At 31.3% G+C, this 17,769-nt stretch overlaps 4 protein-coding genes across 5 annotated transcripts; 3 read left to right on the forward strand and 1 right to left on the reverse strand.

Moving 5' to 3' along the window:
- Positions 1-345: 345 nt before the first annotated feature.
- On the forward strand, positions 346-3,548 carry LOC106762631 (BRCA1-associated protein). The gene is made up of 12 exons (XM_014646634.2): positions 346-583; positions 662-777; positions 858-966; positions 1,071-1,185; positions 1,320-1,417; positions 1,571-1,677; positions 1,794-2,040; positions 2,139-2,192; positions 2,289-2,432; positions 2,671-2,735; positions 3,051-3,105; positions 3,192-3,548. The coding sequence occupies exons 1-12, from the start codon at positions 404-406 to the stop codon at positions 3,348-3,350; spliced, it is 1,449 nt and encodes a 482-aa protein (XP_014502120.1). The 5' UTR covers positions 346-403; the 3' UTR covers positions 3,351-3,548.
- A 90-nt stretch (positions 3,549-3,638) lies between these two features.
- LOC106762633 (transcription factor bHLH18) lies at positions 3,639-6,209 on the reverse strand. The gene is made up of 5 exons (XM_022781168.1): positions 6,111-6,209; positions 5,853-5,990; positions 5,526-5,768; positions 4,113-4,472; positions 3,639-4,025 (listed from the first exon to the last, which is right to left on the reverse strand). Exons 1-5 carry the CDS (start codon positions 6,147-6,149, stop codon positions 3,939-3,941), a joined length of 867 nt encoding a protein of 288 aa, XP_022636889.1. The 5' UTR covers positions 6,150-6,209; the 3' UTR covers positions 3,639-3,938.
- Positions 6,210-9,748: 3,539 nt separating this feature from the next.
- LOC106762634 (transcription factor bHLH18) lies at positions 9,749-11,757 on the forward strand. Of its 2 annotated transcripts, XM_014646636.2 has the most exons (4): positions 9,768-9,853; positions 9,944-10,396; positions 11,074-11,424; positions 11,505-11,757. In XM_014646636.2, exons 1-4 carry the CDS (start codon positions 9,851-9,853, stop codon positions 11,598-11,600), a joined length of 903 nt encoding a protein of 300 aa, XP_014502122.1. In that variant the 5' UTR covers positions 9,768-9,850; the 3' UTR covers positions 11,601-11,757. The 2 variants fall into 2 exon arrangements, with proteins under 2 accessions (XP_022636887.1, XP_014502122.1); XM_022781166.1 differs by having other exon boundaries at positions 9,749-10,396; positions 11,505-11,756.
- Positions 11,758-14,053: 2,296 nt separating this feature from the next.
- LOC106760919 (F-box/LRR-repeat protein 14) lies at positions 14,054-16,241 on the forward strand. The gene is made up of 2 exons (XM_014644363.2): positions 14,054-14,176; positions 14,433-16,241. The coding sequence occupies exon 2, from the start codon at positions 14,572-14,574 to the stop codon at positions 15,973-15,975; it is 1,404 nt and encodes a 467-aa protein (XP_014499849.1). The 5' UTR covers positions 14,054-14,176; positions 14,433-14,571; the 3' UTR covers positions 15,976-16,241.
- The last annotated feature ends 1,528 nt before the right edge of the window (positions 16,242-17,769 follow it).

Consider the following 17,769-nt stretch of genomic DNA (forward strand, 5'->3'; position numbering starts at 1 on the left):
TAATATATATTAATCTTTTAATTTATTAAGACATGAATATAATTAATTCGTTATTATAGATTGCAAAAGTATCAATCCTTGATGTAAAAGTATCCTTAAAACTTTGTTTGAAGAAATCATCGTAATTCATTATATGTAAAGCTTCCTTTACGGAATTTTAATCCCTTCTTTGCTCAGGCAAATTTTAGCATTATATTATTAATTATTAAATTTATGAAAACTTATTTATTTTATTTTCTAAAATTTAGTAATTTAAAGTAATAAAAATTTTACAATATTAACAATGAAGATTTGGGATTAGATGAAGTAATTGAGAAGTTTAGGTTAAACTAAGATGTTAAGTTTAGTTTGAAAGTGAGTATTGTGTGTGGTGGGTGTGTCACGGTGCTGTTGTTGTAAAGCGATGTGGAGTTCTACTTCAAGCATAGCGATTGCAGCACCCTCCTCCGACGAGGATCCCAGCCAGTCCTCTTCGTCTTCCTTCTCCACTTCTCTCTTCAACTTCTCTTCTGGAAACCCTACAATCGAAGAGACCCGTGGCCTCATGCATCTATTCCCCGATGACGTTCCTGCTACTCTTCCTGTATCCTTTTATTCGTCTTCTATTCTATTCCATCTCTTCGCATTTTCAATCGACCAATCAATTTCAATTTCTTGTTAGGTTGGACGCAAACCTCTTGTTTGCGTTGTCGGCGTCCCCAATCACATGACTTATGCGGATTTCTGTCAGTTCTGTGGTTCCTTCATTCAACACATGCTAGAGATGCGCATTGTTAGGTATGCAACTATATGCCATATTCTCGCGATCACATCACAGCAATGATCGCGTGTTCACGTTTTCTTTGTTTCTTTCTCAGGATGGACGGTATGGAGGATCAGTATAGTGTCTTGATTCGCTTTGACCACCAAGACTCCACCGACAGCTTCTTCAAGCACTACCATGGCCGCCGATTCTCCTCTCTCGAGGTTTCTTTCTTCTTTCTTTGTTTAATTATTGTCCATTCTTTTCAATTTTTTGCTCGTTTTATGAATTAATTGAATTTCCCTTGCTATTTATTTATTAATCGCAGGTTGAGGTTTGCCGAGTTCTTTTCACGTTAGACGTGCAGTACACTGGTTCCATTGAACATGCGCAACCCTCAAATGCCAGCTCAACTGAACAGCCAACTTGTCCTGTTTGTCTTGGTACATTTTACATCCCTTTTTCCTTGCCTTGCCTTGTCTACTGCTACTCAATTTTTTTTTTTCATCTTTCATTTATATATTGCTCGTCACCGATGCATGGACTAAGTGTTCTAGTTATTTATGATTTCTTGCAGAGCGATTAGATCAAGACACCGGTGGAATTCTTACAACTATATGCAACCATTCTTTCCATTGTTCTTGTATTTCAAAATGGGCCGATTCTTCTTGTCCTGTAAGTGATTTCATTCAGTCTTTATATGCAAGATCGAACAATTCAAAATGAATTGTATGCTTTATAATTTATAGTAATAATTTCTTAACTCTTAATTTTTTAAATGCCTGTCGGTTAGTTGCGTGTTTACAAGTCTCCCACTTTTTATTTCAGGTATGCCGCTATTGCCAGCAGCAAGCTGAAAAATCGATTTGTTTTGTCTGTCAAACCACTGAGAACCTGTGGATATGCGTTATATGTGGGCATGTTGGCTGCGGAAGGTGAGACCGACAGTTTTCTGCACCAACCCTTATTTTATAATATTTCTTTCTTTTTAATTTCTATGTGATTACAACTATACGGATCTTCTGAAACTCCTAGGGAAATCTTGTTTCAGATACAAGGGAGGGCATGCTATAATACACTGGAAAGAGACGCAGCATTGCTATTCCCTAGAAGTGGAAACCAAACGTGTGTGGGATTATGTGGGAGACAATTATGTTCACAGACTTATTCAGTCCAAAACTGATGGGAAATTGGTTGAGCTGAACGCTCACTGTGCACACGCAGATAATGAATGTGGAAGTTGCAGCTGTGAAGACAATGCCATGAGTGAGGCTATACTTAATAGTAAAGTCGAAGCTGTAATGTTTTAAGACTAATTTAACAATTCTTAGATTTATGTACTTTTACAAGGAGTTTTAATTTTTCATACATTAAATAAATACCTTTTTTTTTACAGATTGTCAACGAGTACAATGAATTGCTTGCTACTCAACTTGAAAACCAAAAAATTGTAAGTAGACTCCATTTGTCATTTGCTGTGAATCTGCTAATATCTCTAAACTGGTATTGATTAATCTTTTTCCGTGTTAAACTAAATTAAATGTAGTATTTTGAATCCTTATTAGAAGAAGTAAAAGAAGAATCCGAAAGAAAAATTTCCAAAGCTGTTCAGAAGGCTATCAATCTTAAACAACAGAAGATTCAGTCCAAGATTGACAGATGTAAGAAAGAGAAGAAATTTCTGGATGATGTAAGTTGTAATCCAATCTTGGAAATTCTCTTTTGCAGCATTTCTAGCATAAGTTATATGTGTGGGTGTGTGTGTACGATACTAATATATTGACATCCAAAACCATTATGCAACTGTGTTTTTTTTTTTAATTGAAAAAAGGGATTGCTGTCTTTCACTGAATGTCCAGTGTTGTCAAGATATAATTTTCCATATATGTACATATTTGCAAATGTTCATATTGTCTGTGTATCTGCAGCTTAATGAGAATCTTGTGAAAAATGAGGACATTTGGAAAGCAAAGATACTTGAGATTGAAGAGAGGTATACTTCTATTCATTATTTCTTATTCATGATGGTGTTTTCTATTGAGTATGGTATGAAGCTGTCTTGTGTCCAACCAAAGGTCCACAGTTGCTGCTTTAATGTGCGTTTGTCATTTTAAGTGATGTTCGTATTCTCTGTTTTGTAATTTGATGGACTTTCATTTGTTGAACTCAAGTAATTGCAATTGCTATGGATTTCCATTTCTTTAACTCAAGTAATTGCAATTGCCATGGATTTCAATTTCTTGAACTCGAGTAATTGCAAATTTGCTCCAACGGTTTGCAAACTGACGTGTGAAGTACCTTTTTCAAGGGAGAGAAAAACTACGAGAATAATGGAGGATAGAGTAGCGAAGCTGGAAAAGCAGGTGATGGATACCGTTTTCCTAATTTCTCTTTTTTCTTATTGAATTGTAGTGTGCATTGAAAACTGATACATTCGTTACCTGTGCAGCTTGGAGATCTCATGGTTTGTCTTGAGGGGGGGAAGATGGTAGAAGAGCTACCCGTTTCAGATGATGAGATTAAAGAAGGGACTGTATTTCAAAAATCGAAGGAATCATCCTCAATTAGTGCTTCTCAGCAGCAGGAAGGAGAATACACGCATGCATAACAGGAAAATGAGTTATTTCATTGTTCCGACTCACCCATATCTGTTTATATTTTCACAAATTTATAGAAATTACACTTGTGCGTCGATCCTCGGCTAACATGTTTTCACTCCGTTTATTTTTCCTGTATGAAACACGTTATGTATCTGTTTAGACTTGTAAATATTGAGATTTTCAAGTAGTCAAATGATTTCTTGACATCAACTTTTAGCACAAATTCTTGAGATCGATGATATCCCGAACAGAAGCAAGTATCCAGCGGAAATACATTCCTCGATGGGCAAATCTTATTTTAAGTAATGTTATGTATGATTTTAAAGGATAAAGTAGAAAAAAAAATGAACTTTACCTTTACTTTTATTATTGTTATAAATTACAGATTAAATTTGTATCCTATCATATTGGTGATCTTGGATCTTCCAAGACTAACATACCATAATAAAGCAGGCGTGAGATATATAATAGTTAACAGGAGCAAACATAAATAAAATTTTATTGGTTCACATGAAACAAAAGAAGCCATTGAATTAATGTAAAACGGCTTCATAAGTTGTGATTCTCAAGTCCTTAAACTAAAACGAGTGGACTCGTCACTGTGACACACACGACTTCATCATAGCCACTTGTCTCAGTTCTTTCACTAGATCCTTCACCACCATCTTGTATTCATCACCCATCTGCAATACAAATATATTGCAGAGATCAAAATACACAAGTTTGAACAACAAAATAATTATCTCATATGCTATTAATTAATTAATTACCTGAGCAATGATGGTGATGTCAATGGTACTTCCAAGTGGCAAGACATTGCTAGTGGATATCAAGAGATGAAGACGTTCAAGCTGAGACAATATTTTGAGCAGAATACCCTTTTGTTTTCCACAGTGAATTTTGATCAACATTTGCTTCCCTAAGACTCTGGCTTCAACTTCAGCAGGAACTGCTTCATTGGACCCATACCATTCATCACTGTTTGTGTCATCAATGCATAGATGAGATCTTGTTATGGTGATCGATGATTCTGCACCGTTCTTCTGGATATCTTCTTCTAGCACTTCTACACGTTCTTTCAGTTGCTTCACGTAATTTATTGCTTCTCTTAGTACATGTGCTTTGTCCATCTACACACATTTTATTACATTTTTAGCAGTTTTAAAAGCAGTTTTTACTACACCATCTCTTAACTCTTAATGTTGTTTAGGTTGATCGGGGAATAGTTCATCGTTTGAAGTGGTTACTGTGATCCAATTTAAATAAAATATAACTGTCCCACGCATTCCACGAGCCACTCTTCTCTGCGTCCATGGTTTCACACCCCACATATTGTTGTCTTGTGCCACGACTACACGAACAGGTTTCAGAAGCTTCATGGTACTATTCTTACCTTTCCCTCACCAATAATCCTTCACTATTAAATTCTAAAACTACGTTGGAAATTTGAAAAACACATCTAAATTGTAAAACCAAACACACTATGACACGAGTCTGAGATTTGGTCTACCCTCACGACACCATCTGATGTACCTTCCAATATACTTGATCCCACAGTTTCTGACTGCATAACAAACCAAGTTTGCTCTTTTATGTTTTATGAACTAAGGTTTGATAAATCTTAAAGTTGAGTTATAAATAGTGTTTTGATGTGTTTGTCATAAATAATTACTCTGATAACTCTTATTAACGACAGCTCAACGCTCATTACTTCACATGTCAATATACACAGGTTCCCAAATGAGACAACAACAAAGAAACTTTCTGTTATCGTTTGCTTTATTCTACTTCATTGTATTCTCTCTTGAGTGATTGTGATCTTCATTATCTTTTCTCTTTTTTCATCTCACTTTTACATTATGTTTCTATTTTCTTTACACATCATTATAGTGCGTATTCGATCAACAGTTGAAGACTTACTTTTTATTTACTGCTTTTTGAAAAGCGGCATTTTCGTCTGCAATTATACCAATGGGTTTCCAAACCCACCATCAATCTGTTACTTTCTCTTTTTCCTTTCACTTGTACTCTAAAAAAGGTTGTGCTTTTTAGGAAGATATACGAAGCATGAAGAGAATAACATAACTATCTATATAGCCTGAGGAAAAATTAAAAGCAAATAGTGTTAAATTTGACAGATATTAACAAGGCATGCACAGGATTTGAGTGAAAGATAAACCCACCTTCTTCAAGCCAGGGATAGTGGAAGCAAGTGCTATGAATTTTCTGGTGAGTTCCTGTCTCCTCTTTCTCTCTGACATGATGTGATCCATTGATTCAGAAGCGCTTCGAGTCTTCCTTGTTCCTTGGTTGGTCCTTGTCGAGGACAAAGGCAAGTTGTGGGAGACATCTTTCCAAGCAGACACAGAATGAGGATCATCGGATTTGTCAAAAGACAGTACATAGGTGGTTGGAGATGTGGTTGCCTTGTTCTTATTTTCACCACAAAGATTCACCATGGATGAGTTGCTGTTCTTCATCATCAACTTATCACCACCAGCTGCCCTTACCACACAGCTTGTCTCACCAAAACTATTAAGACCTGTAGCTGCACCCTCTTGCGGCTGCTGTAGAATATCTCTTAAAAACTCTTCATCAAAGGGCTTCGTCTGGCACAAACATTCATTCAACACCTCATCCTCCATTTCCTACGGATCAATCAATCCCAACAATTTTCAGTTATATATGTATTAACACCATTGATACACACACACACACACATATATGTATGTATATCATGCGATTAATATATTGCAATCAGTTATTACCATATGGGAAGACAACTTCCCCCGCTGGTTTTCCTCCATGATTTGGACACGGAAGAAGGTGAACTATGGCGGGTGGGGACCTATACGTGTGACTGTTATGGTCCAAGAAGAAGATGGGTGAGGAAAAAGCGGTTCTCGTCATCAATAAATAATCACCGAGACAAGAAATTACTCCTTGTATTACTCGTTATAAATTCAGAAAATCATCTTCGTTAATGTATAAAGAATACTAGTCTTTTTGGTTAACAGTTATCGTGAAGCTCTTTTAACATAATTAAGCTTAACCATTGTTTACTTATCTTAATAATTTGAATTAATGTCCTATTGGGTTAATCATTTTAAAGGTTGATTATCAAAGATGACAAGACAAGACAGATATTTACTGTCTAAAGGCTTTTTGTTTCTGTCTACGTGGTGTCATCTTTTTGAGGCATTACTATAAACAATATTTCCTTCATTAAAAACTTGAAGTTGTATTGAAAGATGTCTACATAGTTCTCAAGGTTACACGAAGAACAACATGCATGCAACCAGATGAGTAGTGTCTGATTAATGAATTAGGTATAATAAACCGTATATAATACCTGATTTTTACGTATAGGACGTAGAAGAAAAAGAGAAATACAAAATTATAAAAATAAGTAATGTGTGAGATTATTCCATAAACTATGATGCATGGATATAAGATTGTTAATATAAAGAATTATAAATTTTTATGAAAATACTATTACTTTATATATTATTTATTTTATTAATAATTATTTTTAAAGTGTAAATGATTGAGGCAGCGTTGTCGGATAATGAATAGTTAGAAGGGTATCGAATTTGGTTGTCAGGAATAAAGTCACTGACGTTTTCAACAGAAGTCCCTATAACAGCTGTTTCGATGGCAACCCTTAACATTCTCTGTTTTAAAAGAATTTTTTTTAAATAAGTTTTTAAAAGAGAAAAAATTGCAATCAAGCCTTTTTTACATATTTTAAAATTCGTATTTTTAATATAATTTATCAAAAATAAAAATATTAAAAAAGTGTATGTATATATTACTTCTTTGGTTAAATGACACAGAGATTGAAAGGGCGCAGACAATGACAGTTCCAGGCCACATCCCAGAATCGTACGAACTCATTTTTGTATGAAATTTCCTTTTTATTATTTTTCTGAAATTATTTTTCTTTGATATAAAAAAAAATATTATTCTCATTTAATATTATCTTAAATTATCTCTTTCTCTCTTCTCTTTTAAAAATACAAAATATCTTTTTTTTTTAGGATTATATTATCCATATAAAAAATTATCAAATGGAAGTAGTAAACTAGTGTTAAATAATAATTAACTCTTATCTTATAGAACTAATTTTACCAAATAAAACTAAAGTCAATATGTACACATAAAAACACAATAAACTATGTGTTGATCTTATATGAGAAAGGTTAAAAATTTGATCACATTTTTCAATCGCAATCTAAATTAAAAGAAAAATATCTTCTTACATTTTTTACTTACAAACATATATTGATAAATATCTTTTAATAATAAAAGGACAATAATACTTAGACATTATTTTTTTTACAACATTTGAACATCATTTACGTGTCATTTTGTGATTGGTCCAAAATTACTCCACAATCAATAATAATAATAATCATAAACACCACTATGGACCAATCACATAACGACACGTAGATAATGTTTAAATGTTGTCAAAAAAATATTATATAAGTATCATTATCCATAATAAAATACCATATAAAAATGAAAATAGTAAATACAAAATAAAATTTTAAAATAAAATAACAACAAACACACTTGTATAATAGTGTGATAGTTCCAAACAAAAAATAGAATAAGGTTATACAAGATAAACATAGATATATTTTATAGACTTATATTTTTTTTTCTCTATTTTTGTAACGTTTGTTTAATTTAATCTCTCTTTTTTTCGCATTTGATCAGGTCCACATTTTTTAATTTTGGTTAATTTAGTCACTTATTTTTAATAGCATTTAAATAATTAATTTCTGTCAACAGTATAAGTCATGTGTGTAGTTTTTTAAATTTATTTTTAACCTTTTTAATTAAAAAACTGTTCACCTGTTATTTGTGGTTGTGTTATTTTGTTTAATTTAATTTCATATTTGTTATTTTATTCAATTCATTTTTATTTTTTTTTAAATTTTTATCATTTCAAAAATCAAATTTAATTTTTATATAAATATTATACTAATATTTTTATTAAAATCGATATTTTTATTAATTATTTTTTAAATTCAATTACAAATTATTCTATTAAATTATAAATTAAGTACAATTTTTAGATTCAATTATTAAATAGAATATAATTATTTAAATACATCAGTATTTCTAAAATTGAAATTGAAATCTAAAACATTTAATGTTTCTAATATTTGTAATATTTTTAATTAATGCGTGACACTAATATTAGAATATGATATTGAGTTGATATATGACTAATTGATTTTTAATCAAAAAAATAAAAATAAAAGTAAATCACAAACTTACACGCAACCTCTGGTGTTGGAATAAAGATTTTTAATGTTTTTTTAGAAGAAAAAAGAGAATGATTTTATGGCCCAATAAAAACCTAATTTTCTCTTTTCATTAACCAATCCATTCATTTTTCTTTCTGTACCACCAATTCAACTATTCTTTCACCTTTTATCTTTCTAAAATTTATAATCTTATTATACTTATAAACCCAAGCACATAACATTTCTAACATTCTCTATATTCACTTTATTATATTTTTAGAACTATAAATAAATATTATTTTAAAACTATATTTAAGTATAATGCCAAAAATAATTGCTTAAACAGACTATTTTGTAACTATGTTTGTAAAATTTCACTCTTAATATGAATAACTAATGATATAGGATTAATTTTTTTTTTGGGAATCGTAATACAATAGTTTATCTATATTTAATGTTTGGCAATGTTCAAGTTATCTAGAAATTGCAACTAACCTTCTTCAAGTGAAATGATGCGGTTTATATAATTTAATAAATATAAGTTATGTTATATGTACTATAATTGTAATAATAATACATATGCAGAAAAAATATATTTATTTTTTAAAAAAAATCTAAGGAAAAAAAAAACAGAACAAGTTTGATTGTATATATATAACGGTATTCAATTAGATTTGAGGGTTTTAAAAGGCATTGATTGCAAAGCTGCATGTACTAAATTTCCGGTTATATGTTATCATTATTGTACATATAAGCAGAAAATATTTATCAATGACAAGTGTAAGTTGACTTAAAATAATTTAATACTTTTGTAATTTTAATTCAAATTTGAAAATAATTTAAAAGATAATTATGAAAGTTAAATTGATGGATTAACACATTTACAATTATTTGACGTATAATAAAATAATAAAATTATTAAAATATTTTTTTATATTTTTCATGAAACAAGAAAAAAGAAAATAAAAAATAGTGTAAAATGAAGATTAAAAATTTGTTATATTATTTAATGCGTTCAGTCCTTCAGTCGTGGAATCCCAGGCTTCTTCTTTTCACACCCCCACCGTCCACCATTTACTGGTGAAATCATGCAAAAAAATTTATTATTATTAAATATGAAATAGAAAACATTAATTGAGTAACAGGAGAAGGTGATGTTATTTAAATGGAGGTATTCCTTTGACAGCCATTGAGGCACCTGGGCTCAAATCTCTGCAAAATCAACACTTGTGCTTTCTACTCTTCAAATGGTAAAAACAGAAACACCAGGTACCATGCTATCGTTGTCGATCGTAACATGTTATGTTGGATGAGCGTTTGAAATGATTGTCTTGTCGTAGGAAATGGACGATGACAGGCATGGGGATCTGATGTTAGAAGAGTGCCACATACAAGAGGAGGAGTTCCTCAGGGAGATACTTGGTGAACCGGGTTTTTCTTCTGAAACTGAAACTCACCACCACAACAACTTCACAACCCCCACAGATGCTCACACGCTAACAATGGTAGCCTCCAAATCCAAAACCTCTTCTTCTCCCAGAACATATATTTTGTCTTTCGATAGCTCTGCCATTATACCAGCCACCCCTCAACCACCGTCTCCTTCCACTCTCTCCGCCAACAAACGCCACCAAAATCTCAACCCAGAACAACCAAAACCCAAGTCCACAACCCAAACTGGAAAGAGGGCCAGAAACGGTTCCGTTGACCACATCATGGCCGAAAGAAAAAGGAGACAGGAACTCACCCAGAGGTTCATAGCACTTTCAGCCACCATTCCCGGTCTCAAGAAGGTAACTTGTCCCTTTCTCAACCCCACATTTCTCTCCCTCATTCTGCATATTATTCTATCATATTACATATTATTATTACTCCTCTGGGTATCTATCATATCAGTGCCTGTTCAACTTTTCTAATTTATATCTTCAACTCGATTTTCGATGAACAAAGTTTGTCAACTTTCGCCTCGGTAATCGAAGAATACTGGAATCCTATGCACTTTCAGAGTATATTCTTATGCTCTTTGTAATTATTTTCTTCCTGGATTACATTTTGAGACTCACCCCGTACTTGATATATTGTTTTCTTTATCAAAACTTAATCTTGATCTCACTGGCGTCGTCCATGATCTTGGTGCTTGACGTTTTCGAGACAAAAACACCTATTTTTTTAAGTAAACTTTACTATATTATAATCCTAAAAAGTACAGTAGTAATGAGAACATCACATTGTGACACATGCTAGATACCTCTGTATCGAACAAACCTTCATTTTAGAATGTGTTTGGTTGAGATGCAAGAGATTATTTCAGATTAAATTTTTTTGGATTCCATTTCATCTAGCCCCCATGGTTTTTTGCCACTAAAAGTCAAATTTTTCATTTGAAAACAGTTCTTTCAGTGCATAATTATCTAAGCAACATATTAAAGTAATCTTTTACATACATGAATTTGATAAAATGGTATGACAGACGGACAAGAGTTCGATACTGGGGGAAGCGATTAATTACGTGAAAGAACTTAAAGAACGTGTGACGGAGCTTGAAGAGAGAAACAAGAGAGGGAAAGAATCGGTGACGATCCTGAAGAAGAGTGATGTGTGTGAGTCAAGTGAAAGAGATTCGAAGGATTGGTGTAGAATGCTCCCTGATATTGAAGCTAGAGTGATGGAGAATGAGGTGCTGATTGAGATTCACTGTGAGAAGGAAGAAGGGGTTGAGCTGAAATTATTGGACCACCTTGAAAATCTTCATCTCTGTGTCACAGCCACCAGCGTGTTGCCCTTTGGGAATTCAACTCTTGGCATTACCATCATCGCTCAGGTATATACTTTCACCCAACGATTCATGCTTCAAGTCAATCTCTGCACAACTATTTCACTGTTTTCGTTTATGGGTTGCAGATGGGTGACGCGTACAAGATGACAGTCAACGATGTAGTCAAAAATCTGAGGAAAGTCTTCATGAATCACATGAACATCCATGGCGATCCGTACTAGTGTATCAAACAGTTTCTTTTTTGCTCTTTTTTATTTTCCGTGGTTTGATCTTGTATCAACTCTGAAATTTTAAATTTCAAAGATTCCATCTTCTTGTTTATATAACTTGAAAACGAAAAAGCTTCGCCGGCAAGTTTTTCCGATGAACACGTTTTCACAATATCAGACTTCTCAAATAATTCACGACATTTATCTGATGACACAAATAAACTCCAATCATCAGAACGACATTGATTGCTAAGTTTTTCGTGACTTGATGAAATTATTTTAGCACGATCATGCGATAGAGTATCAAATGATTATTTTATATTTTATGTATGTGTTTTTATTTTTTTTAAGTATTAAAAGTAACAATAAAACAAATGTAATAATAAGCAGCAAACTAAGAAATTGTTTTACGATGAATCTTCAATGAAAGTCTTAAGTATATATTTTATTATTTTACAAAATTTTACACTAAAGTAGAAGATATATAGCATTTTATAAATAATGGTAAGACTATCAGTATTTTCAAATGATAAAAGATATTGCATTTCGAGTTTATTTTGATTGTAACAAACGTTATCACGACAACTACAATAATTTACTTTAAAATCTAAAGGAGATGTAATGTTGAAATAAAAATTGCATTTTATATTGTATAACAAAATCTATTTAAAAAATAGCATGAAAGCTCGGAATAAAAATTTGGACTAAAACTTTCCATAAATATTGTCATAAATAATTAGGTAAAAAAGTGGTGTGTAAAGTAAGAAAGTAAATTTATTTGTCAATATTCTATTTTAATATTCAAGTGGAGCAACTTTTTTAATTAAAATAAATCATATCCACACCTAACACACATTTGTAAGATTTGGCTTTTACACTCTCTATTTGATTTTGATAGAATGGAACTTTGTTTTTTGGCATGATTAACTAAATGCGTTTAGGTTATTGAGCCGTCTATTTTCTCTTTTTATGTCTGAATTATTTATTATTATTTTTATTTATTTTATTATTATTATTATTATAAATATAAGAGTATTAGAAATTATTTCATCAAAAATAAAATTATGGAACCGAATAATTCAGTGGATTTTAAATATGTTAACATGATTATCCAAAAATATGAATCGTTCATTTGATATACTATTCCATATGATACTTATGCAAATTGAAAATAAAATACATTAGTAAATTGAAATCAAAGATAATAAATTTAAATAAAAATATAAATAGTATTATTTTACACTTAGAGTAATTTGACTTGTCCCACGTCACTGGAAAACATGAAAACAAACGTGATTCACATTAACATGCTAAAAGCCAAACGCCGAATGCGCGTGTCGCGGTAGTACAAGTTCAATGATTACTAACTAAAATTGTAAAAGATCATAACACTTTAGATAATATTTCTTTTTATAATATTTGAACATTATTTATTTATTATTTTTTCATGGGTCTAAAATTATTTTACAATAGTATTAATGATTATTATTGATTGTGAAATGATTTTGAACCAACGTAAATGATTTTTAAATATTATCAAAATAATATTATCTAAATATCATTATCCATTTAAAATGTGATAAGAATATTCAAGATTTATTTGGAAATATTTTACTTTTATAATTACATTAATTATCATCAATTTTTTATATTAATTATTAGCTGTTAAATTTAAATTTTAATAATATGATTAAAAGTTAAATATATTTTTAATTCATAAATTTTAATATAAAATTACAATTTATTCTTTTCTTTTCTATAGATTTTTCTCGTGGTGATTTATTTTTTAAGTCATATTTCTTCCCTATCCTATTTATTAAAATTTGTTTATCTTTCATGTTTTTCAGTTGGTGGGATAGTAGATATCAAACTCAACTATACTATTTATTAATATCTCTTCTAGAAGGTACATATTTTCAACTAACACATAATACATTCAATGCACTCCATTCAATTTTCCATGTCAATTCACATACATATATAAGTTAGAGATAATTCAGCAGTTCCAATGACAATAGCACAATGTTAATGATAAATCAATTGACCAAACAAAATATAACAATAATTAGTTCTCTTTTGTATTTAAATGTAAGTAGACTTAATATAATGCATTAATGTATGTTAAAATATAAGAATAGTTAGTTTTCATTTATATTTAAAGGCAAATTGACTTAGTTTATAAATAAATGAATAAGGACTTTTTAATATAGAAATATATATTACATAATGGCACATTTTATTTATTACTTATAAAATATATACTTTTACTCATAAGGGAAAAAAATACAAAAAAATGTCACATATGAAGAAGGATTTAATAAATCTGTGGAAATTAAAATTGTTAAGTTAATTCTTAGATAAGTTGAAACATCATAAACTTTTATAGGTGTTAAGGGGTTTGGGCTTTTAATGGTCGGCGTTGGGCTTGAGAGAAAAAGCCCAATAGATTATGTATTTGTTTTGGGGCCCGAGAAAGGAAATATCAAGAGAAGAGGTTGTAAGAAAAATATCTAATGCAAATCCTGTTTTAAATCTTGTGTTGTTTGGTTTTCTGGTCGGTTCTGGGGCATTGACGTTGTGAAGAGCAGGTAGGCAATGGATTCATCACTTCCTTATTTTCATGTTATCTCAAACTCTATTTTTCACTTCATTCTCCTACCATTCAATCAATCACCCTATTGGGTTTTGGGTTATGCATAATTTTGATTTCCATATTGTTCTTCAGTGCCAATTCGTTCTCCAATTCCCAGTTCAATTTATTGCAAAATGAATCAATCCTTCACCCCTTTTGAATTTCGCCCAGATCTAACCATTTTTTTCATTGTGTTTCTTCTTGTGTCAAAGGGATGACCGACACAGCAGCATACAGGCGTGATGTGTATTGGAATTTTCGAATTTTAATTGTTGGGCATTGGTATAAATGAGTATGGGATGAAAATTTGACCTTGTTGCAAAAAATTTTCTATTTTTGCACTATTTTATCATGGATAGCATACCAGAGCACGTAGTATGGGAGATATTGAGTAGGATGAAGAAAACAAACGACAGAAACGCTGTTTCTCTTGTTTGTAAGAGGCTTTTTTATTTGGACAATGCACAGAGGGAATGCATAAAGGTTGGGTGTGGTATGGATCCTGCAGATGAAGCTTTGACGTGTTTGTGCATAAGGTTTCAGAACTTGTCTAAGGTGGAGATTACATACTCTGGATGGATGTCCAAACTGGGAAAACAATTGGATGATAAGGGCCTTCTCATTCTTGCAAAACATTGCCCTCTGCTCACCGATCTCTCCCTCAGCTACTGCACATTTATCACTGATGTTGGTCTCCGTTACTTGGCTTCTTCTTCCAAGCTCTCATCTCTGAGGTTGAATTTCACTCCAAGGATCACTGGCTGCGGCATTCTCTCTCTTGTTGTGGGTTGCAAGAACCTCTCCAGGCTTCACCTTATCAGATGCCTTAATGTGAGCAGTGTGGAGTGGCTTGAATACCTTGGCAAGCTTGGGACGCTGGAGGATCTCTCCATCAAGAATTGCAGGGCCATTGGTGAAGGGGACTTGATTAAGCTTGGACTTGGTTGGAACAAACTCAGAAGGTTGCAGTTTGAAGTTGATGCTAATTACCGATACATGAAGGTCTATGATCGGTTGTCTGTGGATAGGTGGCAAAAGCAGCATGTGCCTTGTGAGAATATGCTTGAACTTAGCCTGGTGAATTGTATCATCAGTCCTGGGAGAGGACTGGCTTGCGTGTTGACAAAGTGCAAGAACTTGCAGAAAATTCATCTTGACATGTGCGTTGGGGTGAGAGACTTTGACATTATTTGTCTGTCCGAAAGATCAAGTGACCTTCAATCTGTTTCTTTTAGAGTTCCATCGGATTTTTCACTTCCCTCATTGGTCAATAATCCATTGAGATTGACAGATGAGAGTCTGAAAGCCTTGGCTCAAAACTGCTCCAAGCTTGAATCAGTGAGGATATCTTTTTCTGATGGGGAGTTTCCTTCATCATCCTCCTTCACATTGAGTGGAATACTATGTTTGATTAATAAATGCCCTGTTCGACAGCTTGCACTAGATCATGTTTATTCCTTCAATGATGTTGGAATGGAAGCCCTTTGCGCGGCAGAATATCTTGAAACTCTTGAACTGGTAAGGTGCCAAGAGATTAGTGATGAAGGACTACAGCTTGTGAGCCAGTTTCCCAGATTGTGCATTTTGCGGTTAAGCAAATGTCTGGGGATCTCTGATGATGGATTAAAGCCACTTATTGGATCGTTCAAGTTGGATTTCTTGGCCATCGAAGATTGCCCTCAAATTTCTGAAAGGGGTGTTCAAGGTGCTGCAAAGTCCGTGTCTTTCAGGCAAGACTTATCATGGATGTACTGAAGCTGTTGAGGTTTGAGGAAATCTTAGCTATCTTCAATGCTACTCTATATCTATGTGTCTCACAGTGTCACACTTATATAAGATTATTCTGTTGTATTTATTTTGTAAATGTAATTGATCAAATATTCTTTCCGGCAGTATATGGTTTATATCATCTAAGCAATGCTTCCTACATTTATGAAATTGGATCTTGTTGTAAAAAGTGTTACTTCAATGTACTCCAGGCAATGCAGAAAAGTTCATCATAGAAGTAGTTTTTACTTAAACTATGTTATTCTCATATATTTAGATTATATTATGATTATGTTAATTAGGAAAATATAGTCTTATATATTTATTAGGAAAACATTATTTTTATTTTATTCTATTTTATTTTTAGATATTTATTTGTATTTGAGCTTAGTCCATATTTCTTCTATTATAAACAGAGAATCCTATGTGTGTATTAACACAAGGGATTAATTCTAATATATAATTTTCACTATATTTAACATGGTATCAGAATAGGTTTTCTGATCCTTTTCTACTTTGTCTTTGTTTTCGCTGACGACTTTCTCCCTAAAAGTTTTTTTTTTCAACCTGTGTTATATTTAAACTATGTTAAATACTGATAAATTTATTTATACTGACCCTAACAGTATTACTTAAACTATGTTACTGTTAGAGATATTATATTTAGTTTTTATATAAATTTATTTATTTGTATCAATAAATTTCGAATGGTTAAAATTTTATAATATTTTCAGGAATATTTAATGGAGCAAACTAATAAACACTATTTTTCATTTTTTTTTCAGTTCTATAAACAACAATGTTCCAAAATTTACTTTTACCTATTATTTAATTTTTTTAAATTGTGAAAATTTTAATTGCATTTAACATGAAGACGAATGTGTAATTGAAGGTTGAAGACAAATACATGATTGCAAATGAAAACATGTATCAGTTGATAAAACTGAAGAGAGAGTGAGTCGATTATTTGTTTATTGATATGTCTAAACATTTTTATTTTATAAAATATTTTTTCTTTTAAGTTTTTAACTTTGATTGAATAAGTAAATAAAATGAAATTCATCTATAAGAAGAAGTTTAATAAGATAAGCACAATATTATATTCATGTAATTTTTTAAGACTTATATAGTTATTAAAAAAGTTTTAAATGTACTAATCCTGTTTTAAATAAAAGCTCATTAATCTATTCTCCTTGTGCTTGCTATGTTTTAAATATAAGTTGAATAATATACTTACGTTATCATACTTATATTTTCTTGTAATTTTATAATTAGCCAGAATTATGTTTTTGTTTTTGAGTTTCGGAAGCTCGCATCTGAGGTTTTTGGCAGTTTTTGGGTCTGACAGTGGTTGTATCCTAACTCATTTAACTGCTGGCAATTTTTTTTCAATTTCGAAAACCTAATTTGTTAATAAAACCAATTAAGGAACACGTCAATACTAAAATTATGACACATTAGTATTAACTGATGCCACATCATCGTTGCATTAACGCCGTTAGTTATACTTTTAGTTATATTTAAAGAGAGATTAATTTGATTCAAAATTTTAAAAATAAATATTCATTTCAAAATTTTTTAAAATAATAGAGTAAATTGAGATTTGTCAACTAAACTGATGACGAAATTGACTATTAAACCTTATAATTATTTATAATTTTTTCTAACTTTTCTATATTTATTATAAATAAAATATAATACAAACTATTTACTTTATTGTAAATTTATTAGTCTATAAAATAATTTTTATATTTTTTGTTATAAAATAATTTTATATTATAA

The sequence above is a fragment of the Vigna radiata genome, chromosome 5 (genome assembly GCF_000741045.1).
Source record: "Vigna radiata var. radiata cultivar VC1973A chromosome 5, Vradiata_ver6, whole genome shotgun sequence".
NCBI classification, from domain to species: Eukaryota; Viridiplantae; Streptophyta; class Magnoliopsida; order Fabales; family Fabaceae; genus Vigna; species Vigna radiata.

Coding starts and splice junctions, on each gene's coding strand:
- LOC106762633 (XM_022781168.1), bottom strand. CDS start 6,149: ATGGAGGAAAACCAGCGGGGGAAGTTGTCTTCCCATATG. Junction 5,991..6,110: donor GGAAGTTGTCTTCCCATATG/GTAATAACTGAT, acceptor ATTGATCCGTAG/GAAATGGAGGATGAGGTGTT. Junction 4,026..4,112: donor ACATCACCATCATTGCTCAG/GTAATTAATTAA, acceptor TTTGTATTGCAG/ATGGGTGATGAATACAAGAT.
- LOC106760919 (XM_014644363.2), top strand. CDS start 14,572: ATGGATAGCATACCAGAGCACGTAGTATGGGAGATATTGAGTAGGATG.
- LOC106762634 (XM_014646636.2), top strand. Junction 10,397..11,073: donor CCATTCCCGGTCTCAAGAAG/GTAACTTGTCCC, acceptor ATGGTATGACAG/ACGGACAAGAGTTCGATACT. Junction 11,425..11,504: donor GCATTACCATCATCGCTCAG/GTATATACTTTC, acceptor TATGGGTTGCAG/ATGGGTGACGCGTACAAGAT.
- LOC106762631 (XM_014646634.2), top strand. CDS start 404: ATGTGGAGTTCTACTTCAAGCATAGCGATTGCAGCACCCTCCTCCGAC. Junction 2,041..2,138: donor TTAATAGTAAAGTCGAAGCT/GTAATGTTTTAA, acceptor TTTTTTTTACAG/ATTGTCAACGAGTACAATGA. Junction 3,106..3,191: donor TAGCGAAGCTGGAAAAGCAG/GTGATGGATACC, acceptor TTACCTGTGCAG/CTTGGAGATCTCATGGTTTG.